The sequence below is a fragment of the Oncorhynchus kisutch genome, linkage group LG13 (genome assembly GCF_002021735.2).
Source record: "Oncorhynchus kisutch isolate 150728-3 linkage group LG13, Okis_V2, whole genome shotgun sequence".
Lineage (NCBI taxonomy): Eukaryota > Metazoa > Chordata > Actinopteri > Salmoniformes > Salmonidae > Oncorhynchus > Oncorhynchus kisutch.
In genome coordinates, this window is record NC_034186.2 from 27,569,874 (window position 1) to 27,591,305 (window position 21,432).

Sequence of the window (21,432 nt, forward strand, 5' to 3'; positions counted from 1 at the left end):
TTTGGTCTCAAAGATGCCCATAGAGCACATTAGTTCTCCTGAGTACAGCTTTAGTCTAGTGTCGCTGGGCAATAGATGTGTGTCCAGGACTACCTGACATGATGACTCCTTGCTGTCCCCAGTCCACCTGGCCGTGCTGCTGCACCAGTTTCAACTGTTCTGCCTTATTATTATTCAACCATGCTGATCATTTATGAACATTTGAACATCTTGGCCATGTTCTGTTATAATCTCCACCCGGCACAGCCAGAAGAGGACTGGCCACCCCACATAGCCTGGTTCCTCTCTAGGTTTCTTCCTAGGTTTTGGCCTTTCTAGGGAGTTTTTCCTAGCCACCGTGCTTCTACACCTGCATTGCTTGCTGTTTGGGGTTTTAGGCTGGGTTTCTGTACAGCACTTTGAGATATCAACTGATGTACGAAGGGCTATATAAATACATTTGATTTGATTTTGTCAGATGCCAGATTGATTTTTGTCTTTGTAGCTCATTATGTTGCATGTAGCACCGGAATCCAGTTGACATTGTTGTTGCTTGTTGTGTAATCGTAGTGTCATGAACAATTTCTTCCCTCTTGAGTGTACAACTCCAATGGATTCATGCATGTAAATGTCACTTTCACTGTTCTGAACATTGAGTGACATCATCAACACAGTGAATATTGCCCTCACTCACCCTTCATTTGCTTTTGAAACACACTTTTGCAAAGTGATTATTAGTTCCACAAGCTCTGCATGGTTTTCTGTAGGCAGGGCAGTGCTCTTTGTGTGTGTATTCCCACAGTATTTACATGCTATGGGGCTCTCTGTGTTCACCGTTCGTGGTGAATTACTCTGCCTCGATTGGTTGTCTGAATGTCTGCCAGACTCCGCATGTAGGGATTTGTACAATGCTTGAACAAGGCTATTGAACTTGACATTGGTGTCTGTCTTTATTAATTCATCCAACATATCATACTGAAACAATGAGCCATTGTTTACTGACCACAGTGGGTTTTCATTGTCATTCTGGTGGGTAGTTCACACTCGGTAGGAATCAATGCTGTATATAGGCAGGCAATGTGCTGAACAGGCAAACATAGCTAACTATTTTGGTCGAATTACAAAACATAACAGAAAATGCATACAGCATTTCTTATCTCCCTTTCAGTTTTGGCGTTTGTACAACCACAACTTGTACAGCCTCGGGTTACCTCGAAAAGGTCTCTACCAGTATCTCCCTGAGAAATACATGTTTGTGTAATGTTACTGTGCCAAATGTTATAGCTAGATGCATTTTTTGGGGTGGTCCTTGGCCCAAAATTATGTTGACCACCTAGCTAACTAAGTTAGCACTACCATCTAAACAAAACACTATCATGTCAATAATCTGTATATCTAGCTTTAGCTAGCTAATGTCAGCTAGTTGAAATAAAGGCATTTGGCATCTTGTGGAGTTTATGCAGTGTAGCTACTTGATGCTATCATTTCATTTCCCTTGAGTACAAAACAGCCCGAATACAGAAGATGATAGCTAACTTGAACATTGAACACACTAAGGTTAGCAGGCTAAAAATGCAACCCAACACTTACCTAAGGTTACCAGTCCATGAGAATGGTGGCCATTTCTCTTCCACCTTTCAAAATTAATTCCTATGTTTATCCGGTTCCTGGATTGGTCATGAGCAATCTTTTTTTCGCTTCTTTTTCTCTTTTGACTTGAATTGATTCAGATCCAAGAACAGAGATGATGCATGTTGACTTCGTCTGCTCTGATTGTTTCTGGCAGCTGTAATGTTACATTTCAAGTTAATTTTACTTCCTCTCCAGCTCTGGGGAAGAGGGGTCATTCGTGTAGGCAGGATTGGCGCAAAGACACAGTTTACCCAGAAGGCCAGCCCAAGGCGGCTCAGTGAAAACATGACACAAGAAGAGGGGCGGCATAGTGTAGCCCACGACCTGTGGATAGCTGCTTTAAATTCTAAATGTTATTGGCCTAATTTTAGCAAAAACTAAACAAGAACGGCAAGTATAGAATTATCCCACATTGAACAAATCTACGGCCTCTCAGGCTTGCTTTCATTGACCACGTTTCCATCCATAGTTTGTATATAAATATGAACTTTATCGAACCAAACATACATGTATTGTGTAACATGAAGTCCTATGAGTGTCATCTGATGAAGATCATCAAAGGTTAGTGATTAATTTTCTCTATTTCTGCTTTTTGTGAGTCCTCTCTTTGGTTGGAAAAATGGCTGTGTTTTTCTGTGACTAGGTGCAGACCTAACATAATTGTTTGGTGTGCTTTTGTCGTAAAGCCTTTTTGAAATCGCACACTGCGGTGGGATTAACAACAAGTTTATATTTAAAATGGTGTAAAATACTTCTATGTTTGAGGAATTTTAATTATGCGATTTCTGTTGTTTTGAATTTGGTGCCCTGCACCTTCACTGGCGTTGTCATATCGATCCCGTTAGCGGGATTCAAGCCAGAAGTTATCTACAGATAGAATAAATTAATATAAACTTCACAGGGTGGTGAAAGTGCACAGTAATATTGATGCTAATTTCCAATACATATCGAGGGCCTTATTGATGCTTGACAAATAAAAATATGAATAATCTTGTGCAGACCAGCCTACCCGCACAACCTACTCGCACTGTTTATTCGAGCTGTTGACTAGAGCGCACGTGCCAGGACCAGAGGCACATGCTATTTAATGCAAGTTTGTAATTTTTTTTAGCCATTTTTCTCCCCAATTTCATGGTATCCAATTGTTAGAAGCTACTATCTTGTCTCATCTCCACAACTCCCGTATGGGCTCGGGAGAGACGAAGGTTGAAAGTCATGCGTCCTCCGATACACAACCCAACCAAGCCGCACTGCTTCATAACACAGCGCGCATCCAACCCAGAAGCCAGCCGCACCAATGTGTCGAAGGAAACACCGTGCACCTGGCAACCTTGGTTAGCGTGCACTGCGCCCGACACGCCACAGGAGTTGCTGGTGCGCAATGAGACAAGGATATCCCTACTGGCCAAACCCTCCCTAAACCGGACGACGCTAGGCCAATTGTGCGTCGCCCCACGGACCTCCTGGTCGCGGCCGGTTACGACAGAGCCTGGGCACGAACCCAGAGTCTCTGATGGCACAGCTGCTGCTGCAGTACAGTGCCCTTAACCACTGCGCCACCCGGGAGGCACAATGCAACCGTTTTTGTGTGAGGTAGTTGAAAATGTGATGGAAACAACTTTTAATCAGTACATGAAAATTTAAGCGGAAAAGTACTTTTTTTGTGCACTGTCATCACGCTCTGATTTTTAGACCCAACAAGTCTATTTGGTGGAAACACCATGGGTGGGAAAATGTGCATATTTTCTTTGTAGATTGTAGAATATTCGCAAGAAAATCTGTCGCCAATTGGATGAAAACTCTAGTTACTGAGAATTACTTATCTATAACTCCCGTTTCTATTGGATTTGGTTGGATCGCCCATAAAGCTGTCTACTGCACCTTTAAAGGGAGAGTTGCTCACACATTGCTTTGGTTTGATTACCTTTCTTCAAAATCATGAAAACATCATGGAACCACACAAATACATTTGTCAAACAGTAAACTTTGATGTTGAAGAAGTTGTGCTTACCTCTATTCCATTGGACACAGGGAGAATCTCAATTGTTTACCCCTTGCTTCCTCCCTCCTCACCTCCTCAAAACCAGTTGGATGAGAAAGAAAGGTCTCTCCCTTCTGACCTTCTCCAATGGGTTTTGAGAAGGAGGCAAGGAGATAGGAGTATGCAATTGAGATTCTCCCACAGGGGTGGAAACAAAGAGTCTCTATTAGACAATCTATTATATTGACAAGATAGTGGAGTGACCGCTCTAAGAATAGAAATACATGTCCTCATAGATGGAAGCGCTCTACTGTCTTTGATGGAAGGCAGGAGGCGATATCGTGTGGGACCATTCTAGCCAATGAGAGGGCAGATGTGTGTGAACATCAGGCAAGTCCAATATAAAGTTGTATTTTTTTTCAAAGTTGCCGAAATGCCACCTGTAAAGGCTTATATCAGTGCGTCCGTAACAACCTAACCATTATGAAACTTCTAATAGATCAAATAAGCCTCACATAGCAAATTAGCGATGCAAAAAATTGCTGACTAAATTTGACACTCCTTGACCTCTGACAAGGTGAAAAATCTGTTGATTAACCCTTAATTGCTACTGTGCCGCCATTGATAATGGCTGACCCTGGCTGTGACCCCATTCACCAAGGGTGTCTCAGGGGCAGTTGGGATATGCAAAAACACATTTCCATTTAACACATGGGTATAATACATTCTTGTACGTGTACACGTGAAACAGGATAAATATAATCACCCACCAAGTTATTTAGTATCTATTGTAAACCTGAATAACAATGCAAACCCATCTAAATCTGTTACCCATAGACTGTACTGACCTGGTCCAGTGAGTGGACCCAGAAGCCTGTGTGTTGCCTGCTGTGTTCGCTGGTGTGGAAAACCTCTAAACTCTCAGTCAAAACCCAGATTGTTATGTAACACCAGTCGTATGTCAGTCATGCAGTCAGGGGGATATACTTTGCTCTCTCTCAGCTGAAGTAGTTTTGACTGGAAAATGTCAAATGCAAATGTGCATTCGGTTCGGTTAAACATTTGCTATGAATGGTTGAATTGGAAAGAAAAACAATATTTATGAAATTTAATATGGGGTATTAAATTTAACAGAAGTTTTTTGTTCTACCCAGTTATACACAAAGAGCAGTCCAGTTACAATATTTAATAATATACTTCACAGCAGAGGAATGGCTCTGACAATCATGAAGATCACATGAGGAGAGGAGTGGAGGGTGGTGTTCAGAAAAGAGAGGAGGGAGGTGGTTTAGGATGAAAAGAGGGTGGTGTTCAGGCTCTCTGGGGGTTGAGGGTGGAGAGGAAGGAGGTGGAGGAAGATGGTGTTCAGGCTCTGGGGGTTGAGGGTGGAGAGGAGGGAGGTGGAGGAAAATGGTGTTCAGGCTCTCTGAGGTGTGAGTTTGGAGAGAAGGTAGGTGAAGGAGGAGGGTGGTTGGAGGTGGAAGTAGTAGGCTGCTGCTCCTCCCACCATCGCTGTGAGGCTGAGCTTTAGCAGACGGCCCGCCACAGAACATCCCTGTTTCTCCTCCACCTGGTACAAGGATGGGCAGAAGAACACATCATAGTATAATAACCTATTTGATACCAATGTACATTCATCTTAAATACAAATATCTTAGATGCATCTTCAGTATGAATATATAATAAATATGTCACCTGTCTGGTCTTGAAGGGCTGGAACATGCGTTCAAACTGGGTGAAGATGGCTCGGCGTGCCCCGGACCATTTCCCTGGGCCGGTGATACGGTATTGGTAGGCAGTGACGGGACCCCACAGAACCCTCTTGAATAGGGGGTAGTCAGTGAAGAACAGCCAGGCCAGGCTGGGTCTGACCCCCACCTCTCCAGCGATGTCATCCATGTAGGACACAAAGTCCACCTGCAGCGGCACCAGCTTGGATACGATGTAGCTGTGGACAGGACAGAGCAACAGTCATCAGTTATTAATTATTCAGGATATTGATTAGTAATACCCAGCTTTTATTTTTTTCATTTAATCCATTTTAGAATAAAGCTGTAACGTATCAAAATGTGGAAAGAGTCAAGGGGTCTGAATAATTTCCGAATGCATTGTATTCATGTATGCATGAAGCTTAGATATTATATGGCTTTGGGATGGACAGCCATCTCACTTCTTGTCCATGTCCTTGGTGTCGCACTCCACAGCCTTCAGCATGGCCTGGTTGGACGGTAGCTTCTTATGACCTGAGAAACACGAGACAGAACTAAGACCACTCCTCTGATCAGAACTACACATGAGGCAGGTGGGGGTAGAAGCAAATGATGTGCAGTAATGGATCCTGATACCTCTCTACTGGCTATCACTCAGTCTGACCTTTAAAGACACGTGTGACCCAGCGGGACTGCATCTCTGCCTGGGGCATGATGGCACCCAGGGCATGGATGAAGCCTACTACGGCCATGGTGGGGTGCTCCAGGGTGGGGGGAAACACATGCTTGTACAGCCCCAACCGGTGGCCAGACTTATGCATTACGTTGGGAGGCAGGAAGGGAAAGTCGTAGTTGTAACCCGTAGCGAACACAATCACATCCACCTAGAAAACGAAACACACTTAGCCATGTTAAACATTAATAGGGTGTGTGAATGCGAGCATGTATGTTTCAGTGTGTGTATCTGTGTCTGGCTGTGTGTCCACCTTGTCCACCACACTCCCATCCTCAAACACCACACTGGAGCCTCTGATCTGTTGGACATTGGGTTTGACCATGACTCCACCAGTCAAGATCTTATTGGGAAGCTCATCATTTATCACTGGAATCGTACTGAACAACCTAGTTGAGAGCGGAAGGGATGAAAAGAGAGGATGTATACATGTATCGTGTGTATACACACACACACACACACACACACACACACACACACACACACACACACACACACACACACACACACCTACCTACCTGTGTTTGGGTTTGAGGGCGTACATGGTGTGGTCATACATGGCGTTGAGCTTCTTCTCTCCGAACCAGCTGAGCCAGTTAACTGGCAGCAGTTGGAACAGGATGTGGACAAAGCGTGTGTTATACTTCATGTCCACGGGCAAGCCGTTGTCCGACAGCACACGTATAACCCACGCACCGCGACGCGTGCTCAGATACACCTGCAGAACGGGAGATAGGAGGGATGGGATACTTCATTTATCAAGAGAGAACATAAGAGAACATTCTTCCCCCAGCTCACACTTCATTCACAGACCAAGAAAACAGAGAATAAGAAACAAACATCCCATACAAATAAACACAGAAACTATGCCAATTGAAAATCGGACCCTGTATTAGTGGTTACCTGCTCTGAATCTGACCCTGTATCAGTTGTTAGTTACCTGCTCGGCCACCCGGCTGGACTCCACAGCGATGTCTCCTCCAGAGTTGCCGATGCCGATCACCACCACCCTCTTCCCATGAAGGTTCTCTGGACCCTTATAATCCCAACTGTGGAAGTACTTCCCCTCAAACGACTCAATACCTGAAACCAACAGAATACTCGATTGGCATGCTCTACTGTGTGTGTGTGTGTGTGTGTGTGTGTGTGTGTGTGTGTATATACAGTATATACAGTATGTGTGTGTCAGAAGATAGTCTCAGCTCTGATAATGGTTCAAGGAGTTTTTTCTTGCCATTGTGCTAACTGCTTACTCTGGGGGTCTGGGCCAGGTTATTGTAAAGCACTTTTTGATAAAAAAATGATTTTTATTTGTTGATTGATTCTGCTGACCTGAGAAGTCTTTAAGTGGAAGGTGTGGGTAGGAGTAGTGACCAGAGCAGACGATGACAGAGTCAAACATGTGTCTCTCCTCCTGTCCCTCCCTGTTCTCTGTCACCACCTCCCACTGGCCTGAATGACTGAAGTCTGGCCTCTGTCTCACACTCCGCACACTGGTCTGAAACACACACAATTAACCAACCTTGAACCCACCAACCAGCCCGTTATTCCCTCTAATTGGGTTTGTAAAGTCACTGCTGTCACCTGGAAGTGGATGTGCTGCAGCAGTTTGAAGTGTTCAGCATAGAGCCTGAAGTACTGCAGGATACGGGAGTGGTGCATGTAGTTGGGGTAGTCAGCTGGGATGGGGAAGTCGCTGAAACACATCATCTCCTTGGAGATATTGATGGTGAGGGAACGGTAGATACTGGCTCTGTTGGGCTCAGAAACTTCCTGGAAGGAGGCAGACATGTTTAAGCCATAGCGCTATGATCATCAATATCCATATTATCATCTGATAACTGACTGCTCCCTTGTGCTTACATAATAAATAAGATCTAACTCTGTGAGCATATTAGGTCAACTCAAACGTGGAACTGTTTCACCCATTTATAATCATTACATTATGTTAGCTGCGCTAGGCACAACAGTGTGGTAACTATTCTGTAGATTGATACATACAGATATACAGTGCCTTGCGAAAGTATTCGGCCCCCTTGAACTTTGCGACCTTTTGCCACATTTCAGGCTTCAAACATAAAGATATAAAACTGCATTTTTTTGTGAAGAATCAACAACAAGTGGGACACAATCATGAAGTGGAACGACATTTATTGGATATTTCAAACTTTTTTGACAAATCAAAAACTGAAAAATTGGGCGTGCAAAATTATTCAGCCCCCTTAATGTTAATACTTTGTAGCGCCACCTTTTGCTGCGATTACAGCTGTAAGTCGCTTGGGGTATGTCTCTATCAGTTTTGCACATCGAGAGACTGACATTTTTTCCCATTTCTCCTTGCAAAACAGCTCGAGCTCAGTGAGGTTGGATGGAGATCATTTGTGAACAGCAGTTTTCAGTTCTTTCCACAGATTCTCGATTGGATTCAGGTCTGGACTTTGACTTGGCCATTCTAACACCTGGATATGTTTATTTTTTAACCATTCCATTGTAGATTTTGCTTTATGTTTTGGATCATTGTCTTGTTGGAAGACAAATCTCCGTCCCAGTCTCAGGTCTTTTGCAGACTCCATCAGGTTTTCTTCCAGAATGGTCCTGTATTTGGCTCCATCCATCTTCCCATCAATTTTAACCATCTTCCCTGTCCCTGCTGAAGAAAAGCAGACCCAAACCATGATGCTGCCACCACCATGTTTGACAGTGGGGATGATGTGGTCAGGGTGATGAGCTGTGTTGCTTTTACGCCAAACATAACGTTTTGCATTGTTGCCAAAAAGTTCAATTTTGGTTTCATCTGATCAGAGCACCTTCTTCCACATGTTTGGAGTGTCTCCCAGGTGGCTTGTGGCAAACTTTAAACGACACTTTTTATGGATATCTTTAAGAAATGTCTTTCTTCTTGCCACTCTTCCATAAAGGCCAGATTTGTGCAATATACGACTGATTGTTGTCCTATGGACAGAGTCTCCCACCTCAGCTGTAGATCTCTGCAGTTCATCCAGAGTGATCATGGGCCTCTTGGCTGCATCTCTGATCAGTCTTCTCCTTGTATGAGCTGAACGTTTAGAGGGACGGCCAGGTCTTGGTAGATTTGCAGTGGTCTGATACTCCTTCCATTTCAATATTATCGCTTGCACAGTGCTCCTTGGGATGTTTAAAGCTTGGGAAATCTTTTTGTATCCAAATCCTGCTTTAAACTTCTTCACAACAGTATCTCGGACCTGCCTGGTGTGTTCCTTGTTCTTCATGATGCTCTCTGCGCTTTTAACGGACCTCTGAGACTATCACAGTGCAGGTGCATTTATACGGAGACTTGATTACACACAGGTGGATTGTATTTATCATCATTAGTCATTTAGGTCAACATTGGATAATTCAGATATCCTCACTGAACTTCTGGAGAGAGTTTGCTGCACTGAAAGTAAAGGGGCTGAATAATTTTGCACGCCCAATTTTTCAGTTTTTGATTTGTTAAAAAAGTTTGAAATATCCAATAAATGTCGTTCCACTTCATGATTGTGTCCCACTTGTTGTTGATTCTTCACAAAAAAATACAGTTTTATATCTTTATGTTTGAAGCCTGAAATGTGGCAAAAGGTCGCAAAGTTCAAGGGGGCCGAATACTTTCGCAAGGCACTGTATAACATGGATTTGGTCTCCTCCCCTTTGATTCTATAACACCCTCCACTCTTCTGGAAAGGCTTTCCACTAGATGTTGGAACATTGCCGCGGGGACTTGCTTCCATTCAGCCACAAGAGCATTAGTGAAGTCGGGCACTGATGTTGGGCGATTAGGCCTGGCTTGCAGTTGACGTTCCAATTCATCCCATAGGTGTTCGATGGGATTGAGATCAGAGCTCTGTTCAGGCCAGTCAAGTTCTTCTACAATGATCTTGACAAACCATTTCTGTATGGACTTCGCTTTGTGCACGGTGGCATTGTCATGCTGAAACAGGAAAGGGCCTTCCCTAAACTATTGCCACAAAGTTAGAAGCACAGAATCCTCTAGAATGGCATTATATGCTTCACAAGAACTAAGGGGCCTAGCCCGAACCATAAAAAACAGCCCAAGACATTATTCCTTGTCCACCCAACTTTACAGTTGGCACTATGCATTGGGGCAGGTACTGTAGCATTCTCCTAGTATCGACCAAACCCAGATTCGTCCGTCGGACTGCCAGATGGTGAAGCGTGGGTCATCACTCCAGAGAACGCGTTTCCACTGCTCCAGAGTCCAATGATGGCGAGCTTTAACCCACTCCAGCCGACACTTGGCATTGAGCATGGTGATCTTAGGCTTGTGTGTGGCTACTCGGCCATGGAAACCCATTTCATGAAGCTCCCGACGAACATTGCTTCCAGAGGCAGTTTGGAACTGGGTAGTGAGTGTTGCAACCGAGGACAGACGATTTGTACGCACTATGAGCTTCAGCACTTGGCGGTCCCATTCTGTGAGCTTGGTTGGCCTACCACTTCGCAAACTGAGCTGTTGTTGCTCCTAGACCTTTCCACTTTACAATAACGGCACTTACAGTTGACCGGGGCAGTTCTAGCAAGGCAGCATTTTTGACGAACTGACTTGTTGGAAAGGTGGCATCCTATGACGGTGCCATGTTGAAAGTCACTGAGCGATTCAGTAAGACCATTCTATTGCCAATGTTTGTCTATGGAGCTTGCATGGCGGTGTGCTCGATTTTATACACCCGTCAGCAAATGGGTGTGGCTGAAATAGTTGAATCCACTAATTTGATGACTACATACTTTTGTATACCTTGTCCACCTTTGGACTGTTGGTGCCAACATGGCGACCATTATAACGTCCTGAATAAATATGCAAACTAAGTTTGCCAAATGTAATGTACATCAGTCCCTGGTCCCAGGCCTTGCCTTGAACTTCCACAGCCCCCCGATGTCATCACTGCTCTCGAAGCAGGTGGGCTCCAGACCCTCGTCCAGACAGCTCTTGATGCTGGTCAGACCTGAGGGACCCGCCCCAATCACTGCTACTGTACGCACCATGATGGAACTACAGAGAGAGAGAGAGAGAAGGTTAGTACCATGCTGGAACTACAAGGAGGAGGGAGAGTGATGGTTAGTATGGCACTACAGGGAGAGACACACTTCAAGCCCCTACCCCCAGACAAGGGAAAGGAGAGAGGGAGGAAGAGTAGGAGAGGAGAAAGAGAGGGAGGGAGAATATAGGAGAGAAGGATAGACAGCAGAGGTTGTAGGTAGAAGAACTCATTTTAAAAAGCAGTTTGTTGTGCAAACCTTAATTGCCCTAATATAACTTACATACACTGAGTGTACACAACATTAGGAATGCCTGATCTTTCCATGACATCCTGATCAGGTGAAAGCTAGGATCCCTTATTGATGCCACCTATTAAATCCACGTCAATCAGTGTAGATTAAGGTGGAGGAGAGGGTGAATGGCCAATACAAAAGATTTAAGTGCCTTTGAACAGGGTATGGTAGTAGGTGTCAGGTGCACAGGTTTGAGTGTGTCAAGAACTGCAATGCTGCTGGGTTTTTCCACACTCAATAGTTTCCAGTGTGTATCAAGAATGTTCCACCACCCAAAGGACATCTAACCAACTTGTGGGAAGCATTGGAGTTCACATGGGCCAGCAGTGGAATGCCTTCGACACATTGTGCAGTCCATGCCCCCGACAAATTGAGGCTGTTCTGAGGGCAAAAAGGGGCGCAGCTCAATATCAGGAAGGTGTACACTCTGTGTAGATGATATCAGGCAGGAGAGTGGAGAGATGTTATTTAGTGTTATGATACAAATAGAATGCTGAAGACAAGGTCACAGCAATGGCTTCTCTCCAGGTCGTTTAGTTACATTTAAATGTAACAATCAGACTTTTGAGTGATAACTATGCCACACCCTGCAAACATTGACCAGTTTGAAATTAGGCTAAACATTAGAAAAAGCACAGGCCAAACTTGCACGCCTATTGTAATACCAGGTGCATGGAGAAAAAACTGCATGCTGATTAGAAAACAAACTGCTGCATGCTGGTGATCTTAAAGGGGAACTCCTCCCACTGATTTGGCCTGGTCTTTTGGCTTGCTCCTCATGTAATGCTGGCAGCCATGACACACCCATCTGTCAGAACCTTGCCAGCATCCGTTTCCCTCCACCTAATCACAACAAACAAACTTCCTGCAGGTTGAGTTCAATTCACATGACCAGACGTGAAATGGGTTTAGAATATTTTTTAAAGGAATGGCATGTGACACAAAAAAAGAGGAGGAATTACTGTTTGGTCAGGTTTAAGTAGGGGGGTAGTGGTGATTAAGAAGAGTGAAAACAGGGGTGGAGATTAGCAGTTAGTAGCAGCTGGAGCTTGTTTGAGGAGTTACGGTCAAGGCAAACTAGTAAAGTGTTGCAAAAAATAGGCTGATTTGCAATGGTTAACAGCTGGTGCTTGTTGAGTTGCTAGGCAACTAGTTAAGTGTTATATTCAAGTCTGGTCCCTTCTCCTGAATTTGTTTAATCCTTAACGCCATTTCACGAGTGTCAGGACTAGACATGAAATGGGTTTAGAATATTTATTGAGGAGGTGGAATGGATGCAAGAATGAGGATTCAGCAAGGAAATGAGAATGGACCGGATGAAGCCAAGGGCTGCAGATCAAAAATCCGGAGGGGTTGACTCTGTAGGGTTTGGCTTGGAGCCTCAGGTAAACATCACCGTCAGGTCGTGGTACAGTAGTTAGGCAGTATCCCCAATAAGAGAGCACCAAGTTAGTTGGACCCTGGATAGGAAGTGAGCTGTTCTGGACTTCATGTGCTGAATGATTGGCGATATAGTGGAGGTAGAACAGTCACACGGACTAGGTGCCCATGGAGAAAACTAACCATAGACCCCAGGAGAGCAAGCAGAAGTAACCGTGGAAAGGAAAAAACTCCCTTGAATGAAAAAAACCTTGAGGAACCAGACTCAGCTGGGGAACAAATACTCTTTTTCCAGGTTGGGCAGGATACAGTGCGTGAAGTAGATGGTGTCTGTGAAATGAGGCGGAGACTGGAGGACTGAGACTGAGTTAATGCAGGTTCTGTGAGATTAGCATGTTGTGGGCTGTCCTGATGTTTATGTCAGAGCGGATGTAGGAATGATAGACTTGAGAGGACCAGTGGCCGAGGAGTTGTACGGTGTGGTCTGCGATGCTGTGTCGGGATGCCATGGAGGCGGCAGGTGTGTCCAGAGAATTGGTCAACAAAATAACCAGACAGGGATAGTATTTGTCTCAGATGGGAATGGAATCATTGACGAGAGGCGATGGAAGCAGAATCAGTGTTCAATAGTGGGTCGGATGGAGAGGCATGTTGAGATTGTCTGAGCTGCAGGAAGTAGGTAAGTGGTTCACAGAGGCTGAGGGTAGATAGTAGCCGGAACTGGTAGACTGGTGTGGTCCTGCCAAAGTGATTGAGGATGGGAACGTCTGACACACTAGGATGTCGAGAAGGGTTGTAGATAGTAGATGAGGATGTAAACTCTGAACATTACAGGAATCCCAAAAAATGCCAAAAGACACATTGATTATAGTGTGGAAGAGACTGTGATGGAGATGTAACCAGACCGCAGCGTCTGGATGCAGGCAGACAGGATGTCGAGTGTTATGGACTGGTGTCGAGGGGGGGACTTCTGTGCGTTGGAAGCCCTTGAGGAGAAGGGAGACATGCAGGTGAGAGGAGGAACATGAAGACCCAGTAAGCAACTTGAGAAAGATGTTGATCCTGGCCAGGTACATCCGGATGGATGATATCCGCATGAAGAGGGATGAGCTGGCATGGGGGAAGAAGGCAAACATGGTGACCAAGTCATTGGAGGAAAAAGGCAGGTGATAGAGGGCATTCGGAAAGTATTTAGACCCCTTGACATTTTCCACTTTGTTACGTTACAGCCTTATTCTACAATTGACTAAATAATTTCCCCCCTCATCTATCTACACATAATACCCCATAATGACAAAGCAAAAATAGTTTTTTCAGAAATTTTTGCAAAAAATATACAAATACAAAAACTGAATTAACTTTTTTTTCCCCCGTATTCTCCCCAATTGGTAGTTACAGTCTTGTCTCATCGCTGCAACTCCCATACAGACTGGGGAGAGGCGAATGTCGAGAGCCGTGCGTCCTCCGAAACAAAACCCAACCAAGCTGCACTGCTTCTTGACACAATGCCCACTTAACCTGGAAGCCAGCCGCACTAATGTGTCAGAGGAAACACCGTGCCCCTGGCGACTGTGTCAGCGTGCACTGCACCTGGCCCGCCACAGGAGTTGCTAGTGCGCGATGGGAGAAGGACATCCCTGCTGGCCAAAACCTCGCCTAACCCGGACGATGCTGGGCCAATTGTGCACCGCCCCATGGGTATCCCGGTCACGGCCGGCTGCGACAGAGCCTGGACTTGAACCCAGAATCTCTAGTGGTACAGCTAGCACTGTGATGCAGTGCCTTAGACCACTGCGCCACTCGGGAGGCCCAATATTTACATTTACATAAGTATTCAGACCCTTCACTCAGTACTTGTTGAAGCACCTTTGACAGCGATTACAGCCTTGAGACTTCTTGGGTATGACGCTACAAGCTTGGCACACCTTTATTGGGGAGTTTCTCACATTCTTCTCTGTAGATCTTCTTAAGCTGTGTCAGGTTGGATGGGGAGCGTCGCTGCACAGCTATTTTCAGGGTCTCTCCAGAGATGTTTGATTGGGTTCAAGTCCAAGCTCTGGCTGGGCCCCTCAAGGACATTCAGAGACTTATCCCGAAGCCACTCCTGCGTTGTTTTGGCTGTGTAATTAGGATCGTTTTCCTGTCGGAAGATGAACCTTCGCCCCAGTCTGAGGTCCTGAGCGCTCTGGAGCAGGTTTTCATTAAGGATCTCTCTTTGCACCGTTAATCTTTCCCTCTATCCAGACTAGTCCCCCAGGCCCTGCCACTGAAAAACATCCCCACAGCATGATACTGCCACCACCATGCCTCACCGTAGGGATGGTGCCATGTTTCCTCCAGATGGGACACTAGGCCAAAGAGTTGAATCTTAGTTTCATCAGACCAGAGAATCTTGTTTCTCATGGTCTGAGATTCCTTTAGGTGCCTTTTGCAAACTGCAAGAGAGCTGTCATGTGTATTTTACTGAGAAGTGGCTTCCGTCTGGCCACTCTACCATAAAGGCCTGATTAGTGAAGTGCTGCAGAGATGGTTGTCCTTCCGGAAGTTTCTCCCATCTCCACAGAGGAACTCTGGAGCTCTGTCAGAGTGACCATCGAGTTCTTGGTCACCTCCCTGACCAAGGCCCTTCTCCCCCGATTGCTTAATTAGGCCAGGCGGCCAGCTCTAGGAAGAGTCTTGGTGGTTTCAAACTTCTTCCATTTAAGAATGATGGAAGCCACTGTTTTCCTGGGGACCTACAATGCTGCAGACATTTTTTGGTACCCTTCCCAAGATCTGTGCCCCCGACACAATCCTGTCTCGGAGCTCTACAGACAATTCCTTTGACCTCATGGCTTGGTTTTTGCTCTGACATGCATTGTCAGCTATTGGACCTTATATAGACAGGTGTGTGCCTTTCCAAATCATATCTAATCAATTGAATTTACCACAGGTGGACTCCAATGAAGTTGTAGAAACATCTCAAGGATGATCAATGGAAAAGGATGCTCCTGAGCTCAATTTTGAGTCTCATAGCAAAGGGTCTGAATACTAAAGCAAATAAGGCATTTCTGTATTTTTTAAGGTCATCATGGAATAAGGAGGGACTGGGGTTGGTAGGGGTTCTGCATTTGTGGCCAAGTGCCGTAATCTCTGAAATTGGAGACGGGACAGATAACATTGGCTGGGTACCTGTCCAGCTCTGAGAAGGAATTGACAGACGTCTAACCTGACTGTCTTAGAAAACTCATGCAGGGAGGGAGTCAGAACGGCCCTTCTGATGGCCCTTCTGGACCCTTCATTTCCTCAGAGAAAAGCAGCTACGGCAGCAAACAAATGACCTCTGTAGAAACCTCCGTACCCAATGGAAGAGGCAGTGCAGTGAAAAGCTGTAAGTCTTTAGGAGAAGAGACAGTCATCATAGAAAAAGGTGATACCGTTCCAATGACTGAGGAGAAGGTGAGCTCCGAGAGGCACGAGGGATCTAAGACCACGGCGTGAAGCAGGAAAGGCACGGAGTTGGCCAGGGAGAGAAGGTGGGATAGGAAGGAACTGCCTTAAGGGGTGATCCTGATGGCAGAGATCAGGCTGACTTTTAGTGCAGTGTGGAGATTATAAGTAATTGGATAGCGGGAGGGAAATGTGTTTGTAGAGAGGCCGGGAGGCCTGAAAGGAGACTTTGTCCAGTATGATTCTGAGAAATTCGAGGTGAGTGGAGGGGCCTTCGGTCTCTCTTTAGAGAGAGTTATGCCAAGGTGGCTGAAGGTGGAATATTGAAGAATCTTAAATATTCATACGCACTACCGTTCAAACGTTTGGGGTCACTTAGAAATGTCTGTGTTTTTGAAAGAAAAGCAAAACATTTCTCCATTAAAATAGCATAAAATGTATCATAAATACAGCATAGACATTGTTAATGTTGTAAATGACTATTATAGCTGGAAACGGCAGATTTTTTATGGAATATCTACATAGGCGTACAGAGGCCCATTATCAGCAACCATCATGTGTTCCAATGGAAAGTTGTGTTAGCTAATCCAAGTTGATAATTTTAAAGGCTAATTGATCATTAGAAAACCTTTTTACAATTGTTAGCACAGCTGAAAACTGTTGTTTTGATTAAAGAAGCAAAAAACTGTCCTTCTTTAGATGAGTTGAGTATGTGGAGCATCAGCATGTGGGTTCGATTACAGGCTCAAAATGGCCAGAAACAAACACTTTCTTCTGAAACTTGTCAGTCTATTATTTTTCTAAGATATGAAGGCTGTTCCATGTGAGAAATTGCCAAGAAACTGAAGATCTCATACAACGCTGTGTACTACTCCCTTGACAGAACAGCGCAACCTGTCTGTAACCAGAATAGAAAGAGTGGGAGGCCCCGGTACACAACTGAGAAAGAGGACAAGTACATTACAGTGTCTAGTTTGAGAAACCGACGCCTCACAAGTCCTCAACTGGCAGCTTCATTAAGTAGTACTCGCAAAAAACACCAGTCTCAACGTCAACAGTGAACAGGTGACTCTGGAATGCTGGCCTTCAAGGCAGAGTTGCAAAGAAAAAGACCGATCTCAGTCTGGCCAATAAAAATAAAATATTAAGATGGGCAAAAGAACACACACTGGACAGAGGAACTCCGCCTAGGCCAGCATCCAAGTCACCTCTTCACTGTTGGTGTTGAGACCGGTGTTTTGCGGGTACTATTTAATGAAGCTGCCAGTTGGGGACTTGTGAGGCATCGGTTTCATAGGGACTGTTCATTTCACTAGGCAAGTCAGTTAAGAACAAATTCTTATTTACAAAGACAGTCAAGGAACAGTGGGTAAACTGCCTTGTTCAGGGTCAGAACAACATATTTTTACCTTGTCAGCTCAAGGATTTGATCTAGTAACCTTTTGTTTACTGGTCCAATGCTCTAACCACTAGGCTACCTGCCGCCCCAGACTTGAGGACCGACGAACTCCATACTAGGGTCCTTTGGCAGGGTATGCAAACCATAGAACTTTGGCTGTGGAGGCATGGTCAATCTGTAGCTATAGGACACATGATCCTTTGAACACAATTTGGGGGCGATGAAATGATGTTACATAGGCTGTTTGGAAAAGGATGAGTTGCTTCTTAGGGGCAGTCGCTCTTTAATGCACCACAGAATTGAAGGCTCTTTTTTTACCCACGTTTTGATTTCAACAGACATTCATTGTTTAATTCAAACATGAAATCTAATCCTCGTGAAGATAATCCTACCTCTAACACTTCAATTGAGACAAAAGGGTTTTCCAGCATAAAGACATTAGGCTTAAATATAACAGAACATCTACAGAATTCTTTATTCCACTGTAATTGCAGTATACATTCTGCATAATAGTGTACAGAGCACATGGCATTTCTACATAGATTCTAGACAATTACATATGGTGAAGCTGTAATGTCTACTCTAATGCGACTTACCTTTGTGTTGAGTGTCGGCAGGTGAGGGTTGTGTGTGTGTGTGTGTCAAAAGGGAAGAGCTCATCACAGCCTTTATTGCCGAGCAAACATAGTGACGTTTTTTTAATCATCACAAAATAAGACCTGGATCAAAGGGAACATGTTTAACATTGACAGGAGTGCAATGACCTGGGTTATATTGGTGGAGGTTAGATATTACAGACAAAACAAATATCTGGCATTGCACCACATCTGGTACATTTCATGACGCAGATTTCTACCATACTACATATTCTCCTTCTCTCTTTCTTTCTCTCTCTCGGAGGACCTGAGCCCTAGGACCATGCCCCAGGACTACCTGACATGATGACTCCTTGCTGTCCCCAGTCCACCTGGCCATGCTGCTGTTCCAGTTTCAACTGACCTGAGCCCTAGGACCATGCCCCAGGACTACCTGACATGATGACTCCTTGCTGTCCCCAGTCTACCTGGCCATGCTGCTGCTCCAGTTTCAACTTCCACCTGACTGTGCTGCTGCTCTAGTTTCAACTGTTCTGCCTTATTATTATTCGACCATGCTGGTCATTTATGAACATTGAACATCTTGACCATGTTCTGTTATAATCTCCACCCGGCACAGCCAGAAGAGGACTGGCCACCCCACATAGCCTGGTTCCTCTCTAGGTTTCTTCCTAGGTATTGGCCTTTCTAGGGAGTTTTTCCTAGCCACCGTGCTTCTCCACCTGCATTGCTTGCTGTTTGGGGTTTTAGGCTGGGTTTCTGTACAGCACTTTGAGATATCAGCTGATGTACGAAGGGCTATATAAATAAATTTGATTTGATTTGATTTGATTCTAGATCAGATTTAAAACACACAATTCTGCAGAATAGCATCAAGCTCCATTTAAAATTCCACTTTGTCATTTCTAGTTTTCAGCTACTTCTATTAGCCACAAAAGATAAAACGGATGTAATTTTGTCCCAGATATCTAAATATAAACCACATGGTGAGTCAATGTCACAATTTGACACATTTATTTAAAAAATATATATACAGAATTAGTGAAATCATTCTGGAGTACGCCTCCAAAATCCATAGAATAAAGTCAAATTTGCTACAGTATACAGTCAACCCAAAATAACAATGTTTGTGTCGGCAAACTTTGTTTGACTGTACAGAGGCTGAGATGGACAAACTGGTAACGCACAGTTCCAAACAGACTACTAGCTCCAAGTCCGGGGCCTATAGGGTTCTGGCCAAAAGTAGTTTGGGACTAAAAGTTGTCAAAAACTCCAGTCACACAAGTCATAGACAGTTCTCTCTGCAAGCAGTATCAATGCAGTCTGGAACCAAAAGGAGCTCCTACTCACAAGCCATAAGACTGCTGAACAGTTTGTTAAATAGCTACCCGGACTAACTCTTTTGACTGATCACATACGCTGCTGCTACTGTTTAGCTAGCCTGTCACCTAGACACTTTATCCCTAACTACAGTATTTTTATTTATTTAATTGAACCTTTATTTAACCAGGCAAGCCAGTTAAGAACAAAGTCTTTTTTACGATGACGGCCTACACCGGCCAAAACCGGTCGAAGCTGGGCCAATTGTGCACTGCCCTACAGGACTCCCAATCACAGCCGGTTGTGTTTCAGCCAACCACTCCAAAAGATTGGACACACTTACTCTTTCCAGGATTTTCCTGTATATGTACTATTTTCTACATTGTAGAATAATGGTGAAGACATCAAAACTATGAAATAACACATGGCCATGAGGCCAGTGGTGACTAAAACAGAGTTTAATGGCTGTGATAGGAGAAAACTGAGGATGGATCAACAATATTGTAGTTTCTGGAGCTAAGCACAGGCAAAATCCTAGAGGAAAACCTGGTTTATTCTGCTTTCCACCACACACACTGGGAGATAAATTCACCGTTCAGCAGGACAGTAACCTAAAACAATGCCAAATCTACACTGGAATAGTTTACCAAGAAGGCGGTGAAATGTTCCAGAGTGGCCAAGTTACAGTTTTGATTTAAACCTGCTTGAAAATATATAGCAAGACCTGAAAATGGTTGTCTAGCAATGATCAACAACCAATTTGACAGAGCTTAAAGAATTTTTCAAAATAATAAAATGTTGCTCAATCTAGGTGTGGAAAGCCCTTAAGAGACTTACCCAGAAAGGTGGTTCTAACATGTATTGACTCTATATATATCTAAATTAAAATATATTAGTGTTGAATTAATGACTCTTTTTTTTTTTTACAAATGTTAGAACTTTTCTTCCACTTTGACAGAGTATTTTGTGTAGATTGTTGACAAAAAAATACAATTAAACCCATTTTAATCCAACTTTGTAACAAAATGTGGGGGAAAAAATCAAGGGGTGTGAATACTTTCTGAAGGCACTGTATCTACCTCAATTACCTCGTACCCTGCACATCAACTCGGTACAGGTGCCCAGTATATACTGCCAAGTTATCGTTACTCATTGTGTATTTATTCCTTGTGTTATTATATATTTTTTTGCATTGTTGGTTAGGGTCCATAAGGAAGCATTTCACTGTTAGTCTACACCTGTTGATTACGAAGCATGTGACAAATAATATTTGATTGGGCATAATATTCTCAGACATACGTTAGTGAGTAGATAGACAACACACAACAGAATGAGATGCGTTCTTCCTTATTGCAATGTTAAGAGAACCATGACTGCTTTGGTTGGTTGTTTCTCATCAGAAGATAACAGAAGGCAGTTTCTGAGGATGCCATGTCATTGGTTTTTGAATCGGTACAATTTGACCAATCACTGGTTAGGTCTAATCTCTACTACTGCATTATTGCTAAAGAAATACAGCTTGTATGTATGCATGTATGAATATATTTATGAGAGAGAAACTGTTGTTTATAACAGTCAGAGTCAAAGACCCTACTGATGTACACCATCTCTCAGGGGACAGTACATGAAGACTAATCAAGATCAACTCATCATGTGTAGCTGCACTCACTGCATTGTAACATATACCAAATCTTCACCATCAAACTATTTCTCACCAAAATACTTAATGTTTAGTTTGGAGTCATACTTGAGCATGGATGCAACATAACAGTAGATAAGTGAGGGGGAGTCAAGGGAAAGTAGTGATTCAGCTGGAGGGAATACAAGATACATGGCGAAGAGCAGCTGAGGAATGGAGCGCTAAGGGAGTCTGACTCTTCTCTCCGAGCAGAAGTAGACACGGGGGGCCGAGAGAGAGAGAGAGAGAGAGAGAGAGAGAGAGAGAGAGAGAGAGAGAGAGAGAGAGA

General features: G+C 44.1%; 1 protein-coding gene across 1 annotated transcript; it reads right to left on the reverse strand.

The window, feature by feature from the left end:
• Window positions 1-4,685: 4,685 nt before the first annotated feature.
• Window positions 4,686-18,238, reverse strand: LOC109902678 (dimethylaniline monooxygenase [N-oxide-forming] 5). The gene is made up of 11 exons (XM_020499247.2): window positions 18,146-18,238; window positions 10,922-11,060; window positions 7,619-7,807; window positions 7,367-7,532; window positions 6,975-7,117; window positions 6,553-6,752; window positions 6,288-6,423; window positions 5,966-6,185; window positions 5,763-5,835; window positions 5,288-5,540; window positions 4,686-5,162 (listed from the first exon to the last, which is right to left on the reverse strand). The coding sequence occupies exons 2-11, from the start codon at window positions 11,051-11,053 to the stop codon at window positions 5,010-5,012; spliced, it is 1,665 nt and encodes a 554-aa protein (XP_020354836.1). The 5' UTR covers window positions 11,054-11,060; window positions 18,146-18,238; the 3' UTR covers window positions 4,686-5,009.
• Between the last annotated feature and the right edge of the window lie 3,194 nt (window positions 18,239-21,432).

Excerpts from the sequence above, each read along its gene's own strand:
- LOC109902678 (XM_020499247.2), bottom strand. The coding sequence starts at position 11,053 with ATGGTGCGTACAGTAGCAGTGATTGGGGCGGGTCCCTCAGGTCTGACC. Across the intron at positions 7,808-10,921 it reads GGGGGCTGTGGAAGTTCAAG|GAAGTTTCTGAGCCCAACAG; the intron begins GCAAGGCCTGGG and ends GCCTCCTTCCAG. Across the intron at positions 7,118-7,366 it reads TCCACTTAAAGACTTCTCAG|GTATTGAGTCGTTTGAGGGG; the intron begins GTCAGCAGAATC and ends TGTTGGTTTCAG.